This window comes from Clytia hemisphaerica, unplaced genomic scaffold, assembly GCF_902728285.1.
Source record: "Clytia hemisphaerica strain Z4C2 unplaced genomic scaffold, Clytia hemisphaerica genome assembly, whole genome shotgun sequence".
Lineage (NCBI taxonomy): Eukaryota > Metazoa > Cnidaria > Hydrozoa > Leptothecata > Clytiidae > Clytia > Clytia hemisphaerica.
Window position 1 is genome coordinate 2,035,019 of NW_027103674.1, and position 24,190 is coordinate 2,059,208.

General features: G+C 36.0%; 1 protein-coding gene across 1 annotated transcript; it reads left to right on the top strand.

Moving 5' to 3' along the window:
- Window positions 1-1,253: 1,253 nt before the first annotated feature.
- LOC136803488 (echinoderm microtubule-associated protein-like 6) lies at window positions 1,254-23,687 on the top strand (the record flags this gene model as incomplete). Its single annotated transcript, XM_067060227.1, is given in 17 exon segments — window positions 1,254-1,345; window positions 11,372-12,188; window positions 12,788-12,961; window positions 13,460-13,580; window positions 14,545-14,731; window positions 15,759-15,864; window positions 16,283-16,376; window positions 16,806-16,906; window positions 17,314-17,528; window positions 18,240-18,473; window positions 19,006-19,204; window positions 19,461-19,553; window positions 20,420-20,548; window positions 21,031-21,174; window positions 22,053-22,174; window positions 22,773-22,929; window positions 23,493-23,687. Coding segments are annotated over 16 exon segments (2,937 nt in total). The 5' UTR covers window positions 1,254-1,345; window positions 11,372-11,428.
- Window positions 23,688-24,190: the final 503 nt, after the last annotated feature.

The window sequence follows — 24,190 nt, forward strand, 5'->3', positions numbered from 1 at the left end:
TATCGATCCTCTATCGATCTCCGATCCGGATCGTTAAGTAATCCATCGATCACATATTGATCCGTCATCGAGCTGTTCCGATGATCGATCCTATCGAGCGCGGACGTCTGGCTTACAAATAATACGGCTAGTTCAATCAATATTTATGTAAATGAAATCAATGATTCTATCTCACCCATCATATCAGGCTTTAAAATGCAGAGCAACTATTGAAAAACCCCTGCAAGAAATATTTTGAACAGTTGGCTAGCCAACCAGCCAAACTTCACCCAAAAAACTACCTTCTTGTACGCACTTAAAACTTAGCCTAAGTTAGCCTTGCACCTCGCAACAGCAACAGCTGCCAACACAACAACTAGAATAGACCTTTTTTTTCAAAGAGGCCACCCTGTTGAAAAATTATGTAGTCCAGCAGAAAAGCAATGATAAAACCATGCATAATTATTACAATATGCATGATACAGTAATTATGCATGGCTTTATCATTGTTTTTATGGCTGGACTACATAATTATTCAACAGGACGTCCTCTTTGAAAAAAGGTCTATATCATCATCATCAACCACAACTACTAGTACGTATACCAACAACTAACCACACCACAGTCTAGCCTAAAAAATGCAAATTTTGATGTCGTCCATCGATCTTTATGTCCATATTTTTCATTGTCACTCTGAAACTCTCTCCCTCTACTACCATGCTTCAACACTGCTCGACTCTACCATTTTGATTTTGCTAGAGGTTTATATTTCCGCGGCGGTCTCGTCTATGACGTCAGACCCTTTCCCTTTGATGATTTTAAGAAAGTTGTGGTCCCGATTTGAGTAAATCAAACAATATTAACGTTGGAGGGTGTAGAGGAATTTGTCAAGGTTTGTCTATGATATTTAACCGGTATTCTTTATCTTATTAATGAAATGACGTGAAAGAATATAGAAAAACGAAAGTATCAGTTCTATGTTAATTACTGTAATTATATGATTAATGGCTGTGTGTCACTGAACACTCACGCTTGACTTAAAAATGACAGATCTCACAAATATGAGACATGTTTTTAATTTTAGATTAGAATTTCAGCCCGACTTCACTAACCTTCCCGTCTTCCCGGAAAAAAATTAACAAAAATTTCCCGTTTATCGTTCACTGGATACGGTTCAAACTTCTTCGCAATATTTCACTGTATGCATTATTCACTGATATTCCATTCAAAATGGTAGCCTTTGTTTTGTAAATAAAATGTAAACATAACGACGAAAAAGATAAATCAGGAAGCTCAACAAATCAGTGTCCAGTGTCTTGCAGTCTTTTTTCTACCAGTTCAACTTATCATCATCGATGTAGTAATTGTAAGTCCTTATTTGTTTTCCATTGATTCCAAAAGTCTTAGCTAATTTCCTTTTACTTAGCTAGCTAGGTACCTCTACTATGACTGATTCGGCAAAATCCAATCTTCTTGTTTGGCTGGAGAAGTACATAGATATGTACCAAAGCTCACCAGACAGTTAGTCACACTAGCGCCCCGCCAAAATGTGTATCAAAGATTAATGCTGCGAAAGCGCTATATCTTTTACTTGACTCTCAAGCAAAAAAATGCGTCGCAAAACTTCTAAAGGGATTCATGAAAAAATAACCCGGCGCTTTTTAATGAAATTAACATTTTCAAAATTTTTGAGAAACTGCCTAAAATTTGAGCCATAGATGAAAAAATTTGAGCCAAGCCAACCTTGAAAACTAATTTGAAGACCAACTTCACAAGAAAAAGATCTACAGAGGAGGCGGAACCCACCTAGATCAGCGCACTGCCGGATAGGCTATTTCCCGGAAATTTTGCCAGACCTCAAACAATGACCCATTTACATGTGCGGAATTATTTTTACTTTAGCGTATAAACAAGGCCTTAAAAATCAAAGTGCTGTCTCGGGAATTGAATGACAAAATTTGGTTGGCTGCTGCACGTTTTATTTTGTTTCAAACTTTCAAGTTTTAATTAATTGTCTTGCGAACTTGATTCAGGTAACTCTCATCCTTGTTGTGCAAATACATCCTGTAGATGACTGATGTTGTTTTTTCTGAAAGCTAGATTTCCTAGTGTGACTAACTGCCAGAAGAGATGTTTCTTACAGCAAACACTGTGATGCCAGCGGTCATTGTTCAAAGAAAGCATAAGTTCAAGCTTACAAGACGTATGTTCTGCCAATGATAATGTCAGTATAGACCTAACTCTTCACACAAAAATTACGGGAAACGCATGTTTGGACTTTGTACCCTATGCTGCACTCAAGCACTTAAGCCAAAGTTCCGCAAAGGCGGGAGAAAAATCAGTTTTTTGAAGTTTGCAAAAAAAAGCCACATAGAAGATCTTTCAAATTCAGTATGTGAATAGAGCAGTAAAAAATACAACTTTTCTATTTTTCCTTTTTTTTGCAAAAGTTCTAGGAATGAAAATAAAGGGATAATGATAATTGAATACTATCCATTGATGACCCGCGGCACTATCGTAAAGCTAGAATCGCTTCGCGTACTCTTCGCTTGAGAAAATGATTGACAGATTGAAGTTTTTCACCCGCGCAGGAGTTTGCGGAGCATTCTTGGCTCAATCCTCGGACCGCGCTAAAAATGGTAGACTGAGCTGTGATAGATCATTTCAATGGAAGTTGTTGGAATGTTTACAAGGCTCTTGACAGAAAATTGTTTGTTTTATTGTCAATGATGACAGTGGGGTTATTAATTTTGTTAGATCCGACAAATTGATGTTTGTAAGTGCACTTTATAGTTTTGATTCCCATTGAAGAATCATATTCTGGTTCTCATGTTATTAGATGCTGTTTTAGAGCTTTAGGTCTACACTAAATGTACGCATCTAGTGTATGGAATCCTACAGGTCCATCCAACTCTGGTCTGCGAGAGGAGCTTGAATCAGTCCAAAGAAAAGCAGCTCTTTTTGTGAATAGTGATTGGTCCTACGAGTCCAGCCCTACAGCAATGATCAAAAAACTTGAATGGATATCAACTGAACAACATTGCAAAATTGCCAGCATTATGACAGTTAGCTGCAGTTAGTCACATTAGGAAATTAAGCTTTCAGAAAAAACAACATCAGTCATCTACAGGATACCGTAAGTTGGTCTAATGTCGACACCCGTCTTCTAATTTCGACACCCTTCTTTAGAGATAGGAACAATAGAAACTGGGGAAGGTTGGAATCGCTGATTGACTTTGATTAGCGCGATTAGAAGAAAAATCTTTAGTCTATCAGTGATTTCGACTTTCTTAATTATTCCTATCTATATATAAAGAAGGATGTCAAAATTAGAAGACGGATGTCGACATTAGACCAACTTACGGTACATTTCAACAACAAGGATTAGAGTTACCGTGAGAGGTCCTAAATCCGACACCACTGCCTAAATCCGATGGGGTCTTTCAAAGATACAAACTAAAATAAATACAAACCTTTCGCTGTGACGCAACAAAGATACCAAAGTGTTAACTAAACTGAGAGATTTGATACACTGAACCAATTGAACCAAATAACAATAATTGCTTCTTATAACAAAACATATTCTTTTATTACAAAATGACAACAGTAGTAACAGCATCATAAAAAGTAATGAGATGTTTTGATTTTCCAAAGCACACGAAAATATAAAAGAGGTCTGTGTACGAGCGTGCTCATTTTGAAACGTTACGTAATCAAGCCTGATTTTTATTACTTTACACTGGCACTTGGCTTGATTGCGGGCCTTCTGTAAATAAACATCCGGAATTATGGGTGGTAAAGAGGGCGTTGATAGTTGCCGCCTCATTGATTCAATGTTTGTTATTCAAATTAAGTGCTACCGCATCCGCCCTTTTTTCAACTTTGCGCCATTTTTGCAATTTAGTCTGTTGTTTCTTGATGGAAACCAGCCCAAGTTTCGTATTTTTCCCGCGCAAGTCACTTTTATTACAAAAATGTCATCGTTTTAAACATGAGCAACTGATCCAGAATAAAAGGTAATTAATTTTACACTTTTTAATTACATTAATTGACATCTTGACATTACAGCTATCTTGTTAGATGTTTTTTTCGAGAGTTCTAGCAATAGTTTATCATTCAACTTGGAGAGGGAATGTTTGTAAACATAGAATTTTTTTTCAAAACAGTTATTTGGGGGGTCGGAATTAGGCAGTGGTGTCGGATTTAGGACCTCTCATGGTACCTGAATCAAGTTCGCAAGACAATATTAATTAAAACTTGAAAGTTGGAAACAAAATAAAATGTGCAGCAGCCAAAATCAACCAACCAAGATTTGTCATTCAATTCCTGAGACAGCGCTTCGATTTTTAAGGCCTTGTTTATACGCTAAAGTAAAAACAATTCCGCACATGTAAATGGGTCAATGTTTAAGGTCCGGCAAAATTTCCGGGAGATAGCCTATCCGGCAGTACGCAGATCTAGGTGGGTTCCGCCTCCCCGTAGATCTTTTTCTTGGGCAGTTACATCAAAATGCCTTGAAAATGTCAATATGAAAATTGTGTAATCAGAGAACGCATGTCTCGCTCATTATAAAAAGGCCGAGACAAACTTTCAATAATTGGATTGTAACATCGAGTTAAGTCTCTTTTGTTAAGTCACCAGGAGGTAAATAAAACAGACCTTGATACATTTATCATTCTTTTCAACTTGACAATTCGTTTAAAACTCAGCCTCCTAAATATTTGGGGTAGGTAAAATATGAACAAAGAAATTCTTACTTTTCCAACCCGGCGAATCTTTAAAAAAGAAGCGAACAATAAAATATAATTACCCTTTTCCAAATAAACCTCTTCGGTGGCGAGCGTAGTCTACTCTGACGTAATTGTAAAATTTATGTGATGGGAGTTTGACATAGTAATGTAATGTTGTTTGGGGAATTATGAAGTTCTCTGGAATTTCGATTGCATTTATTCAGGTTGATTTTTTATGACTTCTAATGGTACTTTTTCTAACGAGTTTGATTACTCTGTTCTCACACTTATGTCTTTTTTTTTCGCGTCCTTTTCCGTGATTACTTTTATTTATATTTTTAATGACAGGTAAGAAGGCATATTGATGTAACTGTTGGGAAGTTGATCTTCAAATTAGTTTTCAAGGTTGGCTTGGCTCAAATTTTTTCATCTAAGGCTCAAATTTTAGGCAATTTCTCAAAGTTTTTGAAAATGTTAATTTCATTAAAAAGCACCGGGCTATTTTTTCATGAATCCCTTTAGAAGTTTTGCGGCGCATTTTTTTGCTTGAGAGTCAAGTAAACGATATAGCGCTTTCGCAGCATTAATCTTTGATACGCATTTCGGCGGGACGCTAGTGTGACTAACTGTATGATGCTTCACAAAATTATCAACAAAAACATTGCAATTCCGCCTATGACAATTTTGTCAAAGCATTCAAGAGATGGAAACAAGTTCCAACAAAAATTAGGAAGAATTCTTGCTTACTCAAACTCATTTGTTCCCATTGTGACCAAATATTGGAATAAATTACCAAAACAAATTCAAACTATAAAATTTAAAGATTCATTTAAAACAAAATTGTAGAAGAATTGTTGAAAAAATAAATTTTAATTGTATAATGCTAAAAATAAATTATTTAATATTTCTAATAACGTTAATTGATGAAGATAAATTATAATATTTTATAGTATTTTATTGTATTTTATCATTTACCCACCTAAAATTCACAACTAATCTTACTTCTTATAGCTTTCAAATTCAACCAAACTCATAAATAATGTCATAACTTTAATCTCTTAGTCTTAAATCTTACACTTTCCAAGCTTGGACACACTTATCACCCCCTTTTCTTTTTAGCCCTTTGACTTTTAGAATTATTTTAATATTTTTTGATATTTATGAATAAACAATCTCACATTTTACATGTAGCGAAAATGGGCCTTCGGGCCTGATGTTACTTAAATATATAGATAGAGATAGATACTGATGTATATATACTAATACAGAACTAGAAAAGCGAGATATATGACTACTGAAGCTGAAATAAAGACAGAACCAGTATCAACATTCATTTAGTCTTTCCATCTTTTTGGCTAGAGGTCTTCCACACCATGTGGTCTCTGGGGTTTGTGCGGAGTCGTCTTTGAAGGCAATTTTAACTGGATTAACCAGGTCTCTGCGAATGAAATAAACAAACCAGGAGAGACGTCTCTTCCTAACAATGTCAACGATGGTGGTGGTGACTCCAAGCCGGTTTCTGATTTCAAGAACGAACACGGGATCCATTAATGTGAGGCCGAGAAGTGATCTGAAACATCTCATTTCCAAGGCATAAATTGCTATGGGGATGATGAGCGCGTTGTAAAGTCGTAATTTCAGCTTTAGACTTATGTCTTTGTTACGCCATATTTTATTACTTAGCTCTTAGGCGTCCAAAACTGGAAGATGCAAGATGCTAGGCCCAGTCTCCGTTTGTTGTCGTTTGTAGTGCCTGGAACTTTACTTCCCAGGAAAACAAAGTCTCAACTTTCTCATTGTTGATTTGAATTGGTGAACTGGTGAGTCACTGATGGTTTTGCATTTAGATGCATTGATCCTAATCCCCCATTTGGAACAAGCGGTCTCAAGTTCAGCTGTCGATATTTCTAATTTTTCAAAGATTGCGGCCACAAGTGTAGTGTCATCAGCATACCACAGCTTTGTGGGACATGTTTTCATTTTGTTCAAGATGGTCATTGAGGCTCTTCAGCTCATCCATAATTATTATAATGTAACAAAGTTCTAGGCGCACGAGGGCCTCTGGAACTGTATTTTACAATTGTCTTGTGTTGAATCTTATCGGGTGTTTACTCCATGCAGTGTTGAGTCTTTCTTTGAAGACTTTGACTGTCTTTGCTTCAGCGACATCTTTTGGCAATTTATTCCAGGTTGGTATAGTTCGATAAAAGAAGGAATTCGTTTGTACACCACGGAGTCCATCGCTTCCAAAGTTTGGAATCATCTCAAAGTTGTGCCTTCTGTTTGGTCGCGTTCGACGGGCTATCTTGTTTGGGATGGTATCTTTTTGTAATAGTTGATGTGCTTGTAAAGTTGGACCATGTCACAAAAGTGTCTTCTAAACTCGAGCGTAGGAAGATCTAATTCACGCAATCGTTCTTCATAAGACATATTACGACATTTTTGAACAAGTTTTGTTGCCCGTCTTTGTACTCCTTCAATCAGATTTACGTGTTTACGTAGAAACGGAGACCATACTGACTGCGGGCGAACAAACGTACAATACAATGTTTTAAATGTACTTGTACTCATGTTTACAAATCCTCGATTGATTATGCCAAGTATCGCGTTTGCTTTTTTGACTTGCTTTGCAATGTGTTCTTCAAATGTAAGTTCTGAGTCAATGAGGATTCCAAGATCTTTTTCTTCAAAGACGTGTTCCAATTGGCGTCCATCTAGGGAATATGGATGAGCATGTTTGATGTTTCCAAACTTTCCTAGCGTCAGAACGTGACACTTTTCAGGATGGAATAGCCAGTCTTTCGACCATTCTACAAGTGTGTCTATATCATTCTGAAGGGAAACACAGTCTTCGATGCAGTTGACTTCTTTGAAGATTTTGGTATCATCAGCAAACAGTAGGATTAATGAGATGACCTTTTCAGGAAGATCATTGATGTATAGCACGAACAGTATTGGTCCCAGTACACTACCCTGTGGAATACCACTCACTACAGGGTCTGTAGTCGAGAAGGACTGGTTCACTTTTACTGATTGTGTTCGACCTGTTAGAAATGACGTTATCCATTTTAAGATTGAACCGTTGATGCCGTATGCTGATAGTTTCTTGCATAGTCGACGGTGGGGTACAGTGTCGAAAGCCTTAGCAAAATCGAAGTAGATACTATCAACAACGTTTCCTTTCGAGATGCTCTCATAACATTTATCCAGATAGTACAAAAGCTGTGTCACAGTTGAACGGTTGTTAATGAAGCCATATTGTTTGTTCGATAAAAGATTATGATCGGAAAGGTGCTTCATGATGTGTTTCCTCAGTATTGATTCCATTAATTTGCACACTACCGATGTCAAACTAACAGGTCGATAATTGACTGCCAAATTCTGAGGTCCCTTGTTTTTGTAGATAGGTGTGACATGTGCCACCTTCCAATCTCGTGGTAATGAGCCTTCAACTAAAGATTTGTTCATGATTACATCTAAGGGTAGAGACAGATAGTCAGATAATTCCGCTAGTATCCTAGGGTGTATTTCGTCTGGACCGAATGACTTATTATGGTTGAGCTCTTTCAATTGATTCTGTACCATCTCCTCAGAGATATGAATATCTCTGATGGATGAATCAGTTCTCTTTTCAAATGCAGGAAGCTCACCGACTGCTTCTTTTGTGAATACACTGCAGAACTGTCGTTGAAGTATATTGGCTTTTTCGTGATCTTCATGCTTTAACGATGTTTTGACATTTGGTGATTCAAGTAGTGATGAAACTGTACTAGAAGATTTCATCTTGTTACGCACATGTGACCAGAAGATCTTCGGTTTGGTCTTTGCGTTATCACAAATTCTTTGTTCGTAGTTCCTGTGAGCTTGTCTCATCAATTTGTTCACTCTGTTTCTTACAGGGGTGTATTTTGCTCGATTGTATTCTTTTTCTTCGGACGGTGATTTCATCCATTTCCGATGGAGGCGTCTCTTCTCTGCTATTTCTTTCCGAAGTTGAACTCCAATAGGTATTTTACCTTTCTTCTTCCAGTTTTGACCACCAATGATCTTTATGGGTACAAAACGGTTTCGTATATCCAAAATCTTCTTTCGGAAAAGCTGCCAAAGCTCCTCGGTTGACTTAGAATTAGCCATCTCGGGAAATTGCTTGTACCAATCATCAGAGTTGAGATCTTGTTTCATTGCTTCAAAGTCTGCGTCCTCGTACTTGTATCTTTCTGATTTAGGTTTCAATACAGCATCACATTTGATACTGAAGGTCAAGCAACTATGATCGCTTAATGAATTGAATTCCAGGAATATGTTAAATAGGACTGGAGATAGCAGACAGCCTTGTCATACACCAACCTTGACCTTGAACCAAATGGTGATTTGTTTGTTAACAGCTACAGCACATTCAGCATTTGAGTAGATTTTTTGATAAGGATAGGATTAGCACTGCGTTTGTCTTCCAGTTCTCTGACTGTTTTAAAAAGGTTGAACAAATTATTACGCTAAAAGTCATTTTCCATTTGAACAACTTTTTTCTCAAGATTTTCTTTCTTATGTTTGTTGATGGATTGTTTTACGTCTTTACTAAGCTCTCTATATCTTGCTATGTTTACGGCATTACCATCTTTCAGCAGGGCTAAACGGGCCTTGCGTCTTTCCTCGCACGCGTTTTCAACTTCTTGTGGGAGACCATCAACTTTTCTGTGCTTAACACGTCCGATCAGTTCTTCAGTTGCTTCATTGGTGACTTGCTTAAAATCATTATAGACGGTATCAATACCGTTTGATTCAACAAGCTGAAGTAAGGTTTCAAAATATCCGCCGTTTCTTTGTTGGAAAGCATGGACCACGTCAGGGTCTTTCAATTTTTTAACATTGAAGCGTTTGGGTAGTGAGCATGAATTTCGGTGGGGAAAGGTTCAGTTTTGCTCCAACTAAGGAATGATCAGATCCTGAATCAGCAGAGTGACTGGCTGTTTTTGAAAATACTTTTGATGCAAACATCGGTAATAATATAGTCTATCTGGTTTTTGTGGGTTCCATTAGGTGAGACCCAGGTAAATCCACGTTTTTCAGGGTGTTTGAATAACGTGTTGGTAATGACAAGATTATTGATGACACAAAACTCTAGTAGTTTCCAGCCATGTTCATTGCTGACTCCTAAACCAAAATAACCAACATTATCACTGAAGTTTTCGTGTTGGTCTTTTCCAACTATAGCATTGAAATCACCAAGAAGAATTGTGTGACTATTGCGAGGTTTTCTATCTAATTGCGACTGTAGACCGTCATAGAATGTGTTGACTTCTTCATGGGTATAGTTGGAGTCTGGTGCATAGATTTGAAAAACGTTGAAGAGTCTCTTTCCGATTTCCAGGCTCAAACTGATGATTCTAGGACTAACAATATCATACGACCTCACGCAAGGTAGGATTTCTTTCTTTATGGCGATTGCGACACCTTGTCTGTGGATACCCTCCTCTCTACACGAATGGAAAATGGTTAAGTCATTATAGTCAAAGACTTCATCCAGGTCTTTATCCCAGTGGGTTTCAGATATCCCTACTATACTTAGATTTAGCCCATGAGTTGTCTTTTGTAGCAGTTTCATTTTATGTTCATGGTTTTGCCACATAGTCCTGGTGTTCCAGGTTGCGCTGTTGCAAGGTTTCTTCAGAGAGATTATTGTGCCCTCTTCCTTGCGGGTGCTCTGGACTGAGGAACCATTTCTTTTCAAACTTGACATGAGGGTAGATAAATAAAGGGTAATCAGGAGCTTTCTTAAGGATATCCTGATAGTGATTTTACAGAGTCACCCTGTCATCAGAGCCCTCGATTTGCGTTATCCAGTGAACACTGAGGAGGAAGGAGAGGGTTGACTTCTGAGTTGAGAGGCTTTTTGAGACACTGGACATCTATGTACTTTCAAACATGTCTATTCACTCAGCTTGAACACCAAAAACTTTTAGATAACATAAAATGATTTCTTAAGATTAAATATCAAACTCGCATAAGGCAATGACTCTATCAAAAGTTATTCCCATTTGAATTTTTAAGACATCGTCATATACTGCATCAAATAGTGTGATATTGAATTTTTTTGTGAAAAAAGAGCCCTTTTTCCTCCTTTTTTTTAAGTTGTATTTTTTGACTGAATTAAAATTTTTCACGGTTTTTTGCCATTTTCGCGAAATTTAAACTCGCGAATATGCATGAGATTCCTTACTCGCGATATTAAATCCACCACAAAATTGTTTAATTCAACAAGGAAACTAGTCCAAAGTCTCCATTTGTGGCAGCTGTTTTCAGGCTTATTCCCAAAATTAAGTCCACGTGAAATTTTTCAAAACTCTAACTCGCGAAATTAAATCCAGAAAATTTAGCCTTTTTTTTTGCTCGCAAAATTTAATCTCGCAAAATTTATCCGATCTTTTTATTGAGCGCAAAGCCTCTATCTAATTCAAATTCTATCACAATTTGTAGCTTTTTTTTGTTTTCACCGCAGATTATATGAGAGAGACTTTAGTTTAAAACTCCAACATAAGTTGTGATAACTGTACATCTCAATGGATGCGTGGGAAACAATATCAATATCAATCAATTTTACAAACCAGTTGTAATGGCAATTAATCCTATCAAATTGTTGAGATTTTATATTTCGCTTTTTTTAGATTCTGAAGTATAAAATGAGCTAGTGGTCACCAAGATCTGTATCCAGAATAAACAAAATGTCTCGTAAAAGAACGCCAGTAAGGTCAACAGGACCTGTCAAAGGTATGTCTGGCTCTGCCACTAAAAACATTAAACCTGCTTGGTCAAAAATGCTTGAACCGCAAGATACAAATGATTTAAAATTCAACAACAAATCAAGTTTTGCTGCATACAATGATTATTCTGATGATTCTGATGAAGATGAAGGAGATGGACTATATCATAAAGGATTTACACAAAACATTGGAGATGATCGTAATAAACAAGGATTCTCTTTACGTGATACTATGAGCAATTTGAATGTCAGTAGCAGATCTAAACAATCAGTAAATGATTTTTTTGATAATACACAACAGCAAATGCTTCAAAAACCAACATCAAAATACACTAGGAATCCACAACATGTTTCGAATAGTCAACAGCATCAACGTCCACATAAAAAGAGACATCAAAACATAGGACCTTTTGAGCCAAACATTCCGCCAGACCTTGAAAAACATATCATTTCTGGTGAATATATTGATTTTGCTGAAATTGTAATGTTGCTTGGATATCAAAAGACAGTAGAAGATGCTTTTGCATTAATGGCAAAGGACATTCTAGTATGGTTAGATTGTTTTATGTACTATACTTCAATTGTTGGGAGTGTGGCTCCAGGGAGAATAGCAGGACTTATGAGATATTCTCGTATAATTATGTGGATTTATAAAGAATCTCAAGACGTGACATCATGGTGGCGCTATGATAAAGCTTATAGAAGACTAGCTGCCTTAAAACGTAAGTAATATATATTAAAGGACTTCAAGGATGGCTAAGCAAAGAATGGGCCAATAGGCTTGACGTCAACAGCTTAGAAAAGCTGTAGATAAAGAACAATAAACTTGATAAACATGATTCATTATCAGGATAGAGCTATTACAGTGCTTCAATCACTGACCTTTATATATCCCTGGACCAAGCTGTATCCAACATCTTTAATCGAAGTTTTTTTTAAATTGGTACCAGTAAAGAAGCTATTGCAGTGTTCAGAATTAACGTCTACCGGCGCTACATCATCAAAAGTTTTCGAGGGAAAGTAGATCTAGCGCTCTCTATGCATTTACACTGCTATTGAGTAGTGCCACTATTAGGGTACCACTTTTCAAAAAACTCTGATCAAAGAATTTTTTGGCCGGGATTGAGAAACTTGCTCCAAAGTATATAAAGGTTAGTGGCCTCAATGAAGATTGACGCTGACTTGTGCTACAATGGACTGTGCTCAAACTCCAGGAACACTTCCAGGCAAAGTGTTAGGGATGCATGGTGTAGATTTCTTACCTCGATGATGTATTGAAATTCTGTTGTTTTTGTTCTCAAAATAACCTTATACATTTTAGATTTACAAAATTGGAGTGAAATAGATGAGGAATTATTTGGAGGTGCTACTTCAGAAGTGTTTCGGCAGAGTTTACACTGTGATGAGTGTTTAACTCAAGACCATGTGAAAAATAAATGTCCATTCAAAAAATCAAATCAGGATAATGGAAGAGCACGTGGTCCACTGTCACATGGTATGGACAATTCTTTTAGGCTGTTTCTGTTGCCCGCTAGAAAACCTTGTTTCAACTTTAATATTGTTATGTGAGCTTCTAGAGTTGAAAATAATCAGAGGCAGTTTAATTGTATTTTTATTTTTGAAAATTGAGTAAATTTCATAAAAAATGGGTACTACCACTAAGTATCCTATCAAGTTTTCTATGTCATTGGATGTGTAAAGTTTATTTTTGTTTTACAATGATTGGAATCTGATCATAATTAAAATTACTGACCTTTTTACCTTGACTGTGGTTGCAACTTACTATCAGTCGCAGCACTACCATAAGTTGGTCTAATGTGAAAATGCCCCATCTAATTCCCTATCCTTTCTTTAGAGATAGGAATAAAAGGAAGGTCGGAATCACTGATTGACACTATATTTCTTTGAGAGGGGAAATGTCTTTTTTTAATAAGCGGTTCCGACCTTACGGTATTTAATTGATACTTTTCATCTCTTTTTGTGTATTCTCCAGGTGCTAAACCAGAGGGAGCTGTTTCACCTCGAAGAATGGATGTTGTTGAACAAGCGCTTGCAAATCCTGAGAAAAGTGCCCGTAGACCTGCTGAAGGGCTTCAACTAAAATTTGCATTTGGGTAATTTAATGATTTATAATGCTAACAGAAAGGAACAAACAATAACAAATTGATGGATATTAAATTACATGATATCTGTACACTGTGAAGGTAGTCTCACAGTATACAGTGTCACAGGAAAAAATCATTAAATCACACTCGTATGAATACTGATTTCCTAAGGTGGGATTCGGTTCGTTTTTCACACCGGTGTGAAATCGTAAATAGCATCCTTAGTGTTTACACCATGATGGATTGAGTATCAGATTAAAACACCTCAATTTAAAACAAGTCAGACTGGGATTGCAGATTGAGAGTTTAGTTTGATAATGGATTCAATCCACCATGGTGTAAACACGCAGGGTCTTAACTTACCTTTCCACACCTGTGTGAAAAACGAACCCGGTCACACACTGGGAAATCAGTTTTCACACGAGTTTAATTCAACGATTTTTTCTGTGTTTGTTCGAAAAAATGCTGAGCAGAATTTATATGAAAAGAAATCCTCATAATCTATATGACCTAATAAATATGAACTAAATTTTAAAATGCTGATTTGCAAAAAATAAATCTAGTAAAATTTGCGATATTTTTGGCTCGCAAGAATTGATCTAATAGACCTTATCGAAGATTTTTATTTTTTCTAAAACAGCGGTGCATTGTGGGGTTGTTTCGAGGGTATTACAATAGAATTCCCTCGAGGAATTCCTAATGAGATTTGTACTAGTAATAACATGGTTTGGAGGGTGATTTGGGAATAATAGTCCCGAGGTTCATTAAAAACATTTCAAAATAGCCTGAACGTAGTGAGAATGAAACAAGGGGCTATTATATTGTAATACCCCCGAAACAATCCCACAATGCATCGATTTTTTAGAAAAATCAAAAACTTCGATAAGATCTGATTAAAGAAGATGACACCAAAAGCTCAAACAATCGAAGAAAGCAAGAAACTAAAAAAGAAACAAATGCTTTTTTCTTTCAGATATCATGGATACAATGCATGCAACAATGTTTTCTATACACAATCCAATGAAATTGTTTTCCACACAGCTGCTATTGGAATCGTATACAACCAAGAAACGCACGAGCAACGGTTTTACTTGGGGCATGATGATGATATCTTATGTTTGACTGTACATGATGAGGAGGATTTTATTGCTACAGGCCAGGTACAATGTTTTTTATAAGAACAAAACTATATAGGAATATGAGGTTTTGATGGTCAGAATATTAAGAACAAGTTGATGAAAACATTTTTAAGCACTTTGCTGACTCTAGAACATCCAATTTCTCAGGAAAATGGACAAAAATATTCACAAAATGGTGAAAACAAGATTATGTTGAGAATATTTTTAGCCTTAAAGCTCAAGAAGAACATCCGGAGGCTTCAGAAATCTTAGATGTTTTTATGAAAACGTGTATGAGTCAAAGAGTTTATAGACCGGATACTCTAGCTTGATGAAAATTTTCGTCTTACTGCCCTTGGCAAAATCTCTACATTTTAATAAAGGCTTGTTTTTAAAGTCAGGGTATTCTTTTAGTTCTTGAGATAAGAATTGTACTAAAAAATGAATGATAAAATTCCCCCAAGGCTTGTAGATGTAGAGATAGTGTATTGCAGTGATACTCAGATCACTATAATATGTTAGCTTCAAAATGTTAGTTTGTATAAAAATCTTACTCGGCCGGCACACAACGTTGTTTCAACGTTCATTTGACAGTTGTATTGAAGTTTTTACAAGATGCTCACATAATTGGTTATTCAAAACAATAGAGATGACGCGTTCTTTAGAAAAATACAGTAAAAGTTTTTGTTTGAATAGTTAACGACCAATCCAATGACAAAAATTCTTGTAAATGTTCAATCATTTGACGTTATATGGACGTTGTGAACATTAGATAAACATTCAAGTCCACGGAGGGGATAATTATAGTTCGTACCTACTTTCATAAGGGGAGGGGGTGACATCCTCCATAATATCGAAGAAAAAAAGTGTTGGGATAAGAAGAAGCTGGGAGTTTAAGAAGAGGATCCATTTGGCAGCTTTTTTAAGATCAAAATCAAAAGTTGAAATTGCATTTACTAATTCTTTTCTCTGATTCTCTTTGAGAACTTTCTTTGAGTAAAGTTTCATCTTATGCCTTTATCATCATTTTCAAACGATTCTAAGTCGACATTTGTAAATTTCTTTCTAGATTGGGAGAAATCCTTGTACACAAGTATGGGATATTGTTTCATTGAAATGTGTGGCAGTTTTAAAAGGTTTCCACAAACGGGGTATCATCTGTGTCGATTTCTCAGGTAAAAATCCTTTTTATTCTTAACTAAAGGGGTGAGCTAGAATAGGGTCTGAGTCTGTTGGTTTACAAGTTATTAGATAAGTATATCAAGTCAATAGAGCCTAAAAAAAAATTTAAAAAAAGATAATATCTGGGAAGTCTTAGGAACCAAAAAATTGTTAGCTATTCTGCGAACTTGCATACACCGGAAAAATATACCAACCTAATTTCCCATGCTGGAAGTGTATTACCAATGTGTTAGGGATAACGGATTTCCACACGTGGAAAACTAATATTTTTAACTTCCCTCGCAGTGACTAGACATGCTATCTTTTAAGAAACTTTCATTAGACCATGAGGCGAAAGCCTAGCACTATATTCCTAAAATTGGAAAGTTTATGGAAAAATTAACAAAATAACTTTAAATTTTATTTTCATAGGAGATGGAGATAAATTAGCAGATGTGGGATTGGACGATGATCATTGTATTTGCATATGGAATTGGAGAAAAGAAGAAAAGTTAGCTAGTACAAGGTTCGTTTACTTAGGTTAAAAGTCATTGAAGAAGTTTGAAAACTAGTCTATGTTATGGACATATCCAGGCCATATACTTTTACGTTCGGAGTAAATAAGATACGACGTTACTTATCTGACAGACTTTTTGAATGAACAAGAAATAATACAACAATCAAAGCTGGTAACAACATTGTTCCAACGTTCTGCTAACGTTCATGTTGGTATTATAGATATTAGAATGACGCTGTTTTACCGTATTCTATAGTTGAGTTGCTTTAGTCAAACAATTGAAGCTATTTCTGTTAATGGTCGATAAATTGTCCTTGAAGACTCCTATCAAGAGATTTTAACATAATGTGAATCTGAAGAAATAAAATAAGCTAGAGGAAGGGTTCTAATTTTCTTTCTGGTGCTTTTTACGAAACCAATTCATTCTCTCACCCTCAGAGGTCATAAAGATGTCATCTACAATTTGGAATGGAACCCATATGATGTCAACAAGCTGGTTTCAGTTGGAGTGAAACATATCAAATTCTGGACATTGAATGGTAAACATTTTCTTACTCGATATTCAGGGAGGTTTTTTTACAAGTGGTTTATCTGGACAGTTGGAACTCATCGACTGTGACAGTTTATTTAACATTTAAGAGAAGTCGAGGTCAAGGAAGTTAGTCAACATCGGTCGATTTGGCCGTAGCCGGAATGCCCCAGGAGTCATTTTATCATGTGTAGATTTTCATTTTTATGTGTTGATTCCTGAAAGTTTGTGTCGTCAATCCTGCGATTTTTCGGCCTTGCGAAATTGTGTACGCCTGAAGTACTTTTTGTATGATAGCAAAGATTATTTCTTCAATCATCACCATCCCCCTGTCACACATATCTTATGCGGGGGGCTACTGAAATGTATGTAAACAAGCAGGTTGTAGTGTGATCTCGGTCTTTCCTTCCTTTTCAGGCAATAAAATCGAGAAACGTACAACAACTTTTGGTAAAGCAGGCGAGTTAACAGACATGCTTTGCATCTGTCACTCACCTCTTGAAGATGTCGTGTACACAGGAGCTGCGTCAGGAGAAATTTATGTCTGGCAAGGCAGTACTTATCGGAAGTCGATTCCAGCTCACAAAGGACCTGTTTATGCAATGTTTGCTTTGCTTCAATCAGAAGAAAAGGTAAAAATTTATGTGCTCCTGGACAGTACACATGTGGTGGAAGATATACACGCTTTTTGTTTTGTTATAAGAATATCTTCTATAAGAATATCAGTGTGAAAATTGGCCCAATCGTAAGAATACCCTCTAGGGTGAATTTCACAGAATTTGATAAGAATACAGTCATTTTGTATTTGGTCAACAGAAAAAACTGCTTCCTTTATTAGAGATAAATTGAAGCTTTGAAGAACAAATGTAATTTTAAAAGTTCAAAAGTCTCAAATTGATCATTTTGTATAAAAGTCAAGTCTAAAAAGTAATGATACGTTAAGAATATTTCACCCTCAATTTTTGGCACTTTCTTACGAATTTATTGACCCTCATTCAAAGTACACTATTCTTATTAAAAAAAGCGTGTATATGGTATTCAAAAACCCTCATATAACTTAGGGTAAATTTGCAATGTCCAATGGGTAGATTGTTGAAAAATTTATCCTCAACCCCCTCCCCCCTATGAAGGGTTTTTTCTAAAAGCTTGAATGTTGATCTTTTTCATAGATGCTGATGATAGATTTTTAAAAATGCATGAAAATGTAAGCCTTGATGAAGCAGGACTTTAGAAATTGTCATCTGTCTCTAATTAATGTGACCAAATATTTAAATTTTTACATTTTTAGTACCTTTTTTTGAAATTTGCTTATATTTTCAATTTTGTTTGTTTTTTTTCCCCAGGGTTTTGTGACAGGCGGAAATGACGGAGTTGTCATGGTATGGGATCAGTCATTCATGGCTCCTCTACGTGCTTTCAAAGTAGAATCAAGTCGTTTCCCATCGGGCACCATTTTACTTCACGACTGCCCACCAATCAGATCCATCCATACGGACGAAGGAAATATTCTGGTTGGTACAGGCCATAATGACGTCATTCAAATACACTATAATGGATCCATGGAAATGATTATTCAGGTAAGGAGATTTTACATTTTAATCATGAAAATTCCCGGACAAGATCAGGTAAAGGGAGTTTAGGTACAGTGTAAGTTTATGAATGTCTAAAACTCTCCAGTCTCAGCACTTTATAAAGCTTTCAATTATTGTTAAAAAAGAACAAATTTTTCTGATAAAATAGCAGGACACTGTGTATTCTTTTTGGCAGCACCTACCATAGTTCTGGTCTGGAAGCCTATTGTAATAACTTTTTATTAGCTTTTTCCTTTGTTATTATCAAAGGACGAAAATCGATTTGCTCAGTTTTTGATCACGTTACCAAGTATTCCTCCTCTACGGACTATGCACCTACTAATAACTTTCACACCTTTTTTACACTATTGATGCTTTTATGTAATTTCTCTTGAGATATAAAGTTTTTACAAATCTGATAAATGAGAGTCAGTGATAATAATAAGAGAAGTTTCGAACAGAAAATTTATTTCAGCGATGTTTAATATCATTTAAAGTTGTTCTTTGAAAAGTAAAAAGTTTATATCTGCGGTTTTAGGGACACGGTGAAGGAGAACTATGGGGTTTGGCACTCCACCCTGATGCTTTAGAATGTGCGACAGTCAGTGATGACAAGACTCTACGCATTTGGAACATCGTCGAACACAGGCTAAAGAAAGTGGCCGTTTTAAAACGGGGTGGACGGTGTGTCGCATATAGTCCTGATGGAGCATCCATTGCTGTAGGCTTGAACGATGGTAAGACTTTTTACGTGTTTTTTTATAAGAACATCCAGAATTTTTTAAGCCTTTGGCTGTTCTTAACTTTTTAAGTTTTAAGCCTAAAAATGTTCTTAATCTGTCTTAATATATTCTTATTTTCGCCATTTCGTGAGTGTGTTTTCTTAAAAATTGGGTGCTTTGGAAGGTTTTCATGGAATCCATCTACTTTAAGAAACTTGAATTGAAATAATAGTAAGGCTCTGAAGATTCTTCTTTCATTTTATGCTTATAGGAAGTTTTATGATCGTGGACGCAAAAACATTAAAAACCAGTGTCCTCACGAAGGATCGGACAGAAGAGATATCGGACATCAAATTCTCCCCAGGTAAGTATCGAATAAATACAGTCGACTCTCTCTCTAATTCGATCTTCAAGCCAGACTAAAATTTTAATCAAGATTTTATTCAAGATTCAAATTACAGAGAGTAAATTTAACCACTTTCCACCTGAGGGAACCAATATTTTAGTTCGAATTACAGAAAGATTCGAATAATAGAAGTTCGAATTAGAGAGAGTATACTGTACCACAATTTAACACCATTTACTCACTGATCTTTTTATCAAAACTCTACTAAAGCTGGGAGCAAACCATCAAACATGGTTCTTCAAACATTTTAACTTTTTTGTTGAATGGTTTGCGCGGCATTTTCCAACATTGTCTCAAACATTTATTTTGTTGCATTACAACAGCTTCTTTCTTTTGTTTACTTTTCAAATCACGCGTTCGAAATCATATTCAATGTTCGATTAGCAATGCAATGTCTTCCTTCTTGGGAAACTCCGAGTTGAATGTTTGAAAAGATTATGAACTTGTTCAAACATTGTTTCAAACATATTTTTAGTTTTTTTTGTTGAAAAGATACGATTTTTGACTCCGCAAACCGTCAAACATCGATTTCAAACATGAAACGTCACGATGTTTGAAGAACAATGTTTGACGGTTTGCTCCCAGCTTAAGCTGTGTTCATCTGATGTTCCGATGGCGGATTGGCGGCCGCCCACGCTAAAGCTCTAAAGAAACGAGCCAATTTCCCATCGGAGGTTGAAAATCTAGTATCAATTCTTTCGAGAAACTACCAACTATGGTTTTTACAAATGTTTTTTTAGTGCATTCAGAAGGTTGCCAGCAAGCATAATTGATTCTAATATTTTCCTTTTTTGACTTTCTTCTTTTTCCTTACCTACGTACAGATGGTACTTATCTCGGTGTTGCATCTCACGATAACATGTTAGACATCTACAATGTGAAACGTGGAAAGAAGAGAGCAGTATGCAGGGGAAATTCGAGTTATCTGACTCACTTTGATTGGGATACAAAAAGTAAGCAGGTTGATCTGTGAAATGTTTGTTTCTTCTAAAAACAATGTAGATCTTGCCCATTTCCAACCCTCAGGTTTTTTATGCTTACTGGTAGGGCATCCTCTGGCGTAAATAAAACCTACATGCCAAGCTGGCACACAACGTTGTTTCAACGTTTATCTAACGTTCACAACGTCTATATAACGTTATATGAACGTTGAAACAACGTTGTGTGCCAGCTGGGTGGAGTTGGTGAACAAACGTCTTACTCGTTTCCAACCTCGCTCCCTGAATATTATCAGTTTTTTTATGGTATTCTCTGGGGTCTATCAATTACGTAAACAAAGCCTAGGTTACACGGGGGACGAGATTTGCTCATTTCCAGAGCCGAACGAACGTCAAATTCTACCGGTCCAAAAGTCTGGTTACAGAACATAACATAAGACTACTGCTATGAAATAGTTCAATCCAAATTTGTAACTTTAAAGTCAAATTATTTATAGGTCGTTTAATTCAAACGAATTCTGGAGCACGTGAACATTTACTGTTCGAGGTTCCAGCAGGGACACGGAAAACGATGGGTACAGATGCTGTGATTCGCACGGACTGGTCCTCCTTCAGTGCTGTGATTGGACCAACTGTCAAAGGTTTGTTTACCTTTTATCCAACCTTGTTCCTAATCCTAATCTCTCTTTTTTATTGTTGGCAATCTTTCCCCACACCCAAGACCAGGGCTAGAACTTATCAAAATAATATCCAAATAAAAATGTCAATGATGTTCGTCCTGGGATCGAAGGTGCCTCTTATCTTATAACTTCGTGTTGTTATTTTATAATAAAAGTTTCCGTAAATAAAGGCTACGGCGTTACTTTCAACAAACAGTAATGGTGGCCTGCCAATGGCCAAGTTTGAATATCTTACAGACCCTTTGGTGTTAATTTTTCGTCGACACCGTTATAGTTTCGAGGTGTTACTGTTACCAAGGTTACTGTATCAAAGGCAATTAAACTTATCTGGTTGACTCTCTCTCTCTAATTCGATTTTTAAAGGACCAAAATTTGTATTCGAATTAGAGAAAATCGAATTACAGAGAGTAATCTAAGCCTCTTTCCAGCGGAGGGGATCAATATTTTAGTTTAAATTACAGAAAGGCTCGAATAATAGAAATTTGAATTAGAAAGAGTTGACTTTAATTATTTGACCCAAACCACCAATACACGCTTTTTTATAAATATGCTTTTTGAAAATTTTTGAAGCTTTCTGATGTTCTTAACATTTCAACGTTTTGTGAGTATTTTTGTGCAATTTCCTTAGAAATTGGGTTTCAGAACTCCCCTAAACCTCAAATGTCTTTTAACTCGTTGGTTCTTATAATATTTAATTTCTTATATAGTTTGTTCTTTAACAAAACGTACAAGACTTACTAGTGGTAATTAAAGATTTTAGGGAGGTTTTCGAAAATAAGGAATTATTTTAGGCCTCATCCTCACTTAACTCACAAGTTTTATGAATTTTTTTTCTTCAGGCATCTACCCACCCTCGTCTGACGTCACAGATGTCAACGCATCAAACCGGACTTCTGATTATGAACTCATTGCTACTGGAGATGATTTCGGACAAGTCAAATTATTCCGATATCCCGTTCTGGTAATAACATTCCCATCTGAATTCCCCGATTTTATTTTTGAAAAATAAACACTATAAATTCTACAATGTGATTTATATGAATTGCAGAATTTAAATAACTAAATCCTCAGTCTCGATATTTTTTGCCATCTTTAATTTTGGTGTACCTTTTCAATTTGAAATAATTTTGAAACAATGTTTTCTTTCTAAAAGTAAAAAACAACTTACTCAAGTGAGTTTCTCGACTTGAGAAAATAGTGTTGGAAAAAAAAAGTATCAAGAGAATACTCTCAGGACCGTATAAGGAATAGGGCTCATTCCATTAAATATCCATACATGGGGGGTGGACGAACCATTTCAGTCAAAAAAGAATTCTTAGAAATGTTTGAATACCCGCTGAAAAATTGCAAAATTAGCAAAAAAATCTTTTAGAAAAATTCTTTCCGTACCATTAAAGTGACGGTGAATGAACTAAAGTCTGTCTGTTACTCTCTGGAAATTTTGAAATAAAAATTTTTAACCCCTTGAATGGCTCACCCACAAGCCCAATATCTTAAACTATCGTCACTTTAACAAAAAAATTTTCTATTGGTATTTATACTTTTTTCTCTTCTTCAAGGTCCGTGGTGCGAAATTCCGTTCATACAAAGGACATTGTAGTCACGTGACAAACGTTCGTTGGAGCTGTGATGATAAATATTTATTATCTGTTGGAGGAATGGACGCTACCTTGTTACTATGGGAACGAGTACCTGCAGGACAAGACTTCCAAGAAGGTTATTATCAAAATTAAAAATTAAGAAATTTTTTTTTGGAAAATCGAAAAGGTTTTTCATGGAATTTCATGCACCTTCAGGTTGAAAACCCTTCGGGATTCTAAACTTTTACAGTTTTTAAAAATTAACCTCCATGGAATATCAATTATCTTTACTGGTTATTCGTATGCCCCCTATGGAATTCCACAACATGTCAAACCTTGCACCTTTAGAAGGGAAACGGACCTTCTAAATAAAGTTCATTCCTAGTAGCAGACTCGTCCAGAAAAAAATTGTATACGGGGGTTGGAGGATACAAAAATTACTGGATTACAAAAATTACCGGACAAGCATCATTTGACCCGCCGTACAACCCAAATTACCCCCGGAAAGAGCAAATTTACCCCATGGACAAAGTAAATTTTGATAATTTTTCGCTACCCCCGGATATTATATCCTCCACCCGGGGTTACGAACCTTTTCTGGAAGAGCCCAATTCCTGCTTGTTTGCAGTAATTCTTTTTGAGAAATAGCTTCTTCATTTTTATGACTGATTGAAATTAATAATCTCTTTTACTTTATAGATGACACTAGCAAAGGTCCGAATTTCAAGCAACCTATATTCAAACCGTCTGGAAAGATCAAGTCTGCCTTGACTAAAGGACGACCTATGTGGGATGAATGAACGAATGAATGAATGAATGAATGAATGAATGAATGAATGAATGAATGAATGAATGAATGAATGAATGAATGAATGAATGAATGAATGAATGAATGAATGAATGAATGAATGAATGAAAATATATAGAAAAACTGCCCACAATGCAGACAATAACACTGACCTACAGAAAGACTTAGATATTATGTTTAGATACAGGTTCATGCTTACTCATACTTACTTACTTCTTAAATCGTGAATGACTATATTAAGTACTGTTATTTCCATAGTAACCCACTGGGATTGAAGATATAAAAGTCTGCAAATTGACAATTAATCTTAGCGAGAATCAATGAATTCTTGCAAAAACACTCATTTTATTGTTTTTCAAAATGACCCCTTTTATCACCTAAGATATCATCTTAACCTTGTTATTCACCGTAAGGAGTTCTCTTCCTAGTTAAAATTTTGCAGGATTTTTTTGCTGCGATTTTTTTAGCCAAAATAAGTTCTTGTCATGGTAAATTTTTAATAATTCACCAACACATGGAATGGTTGGTCCCCTTAATTTTACTGTTTTCAAGTTTTTGATACTGGAAGAGGCAAATTTATGATTTTTTA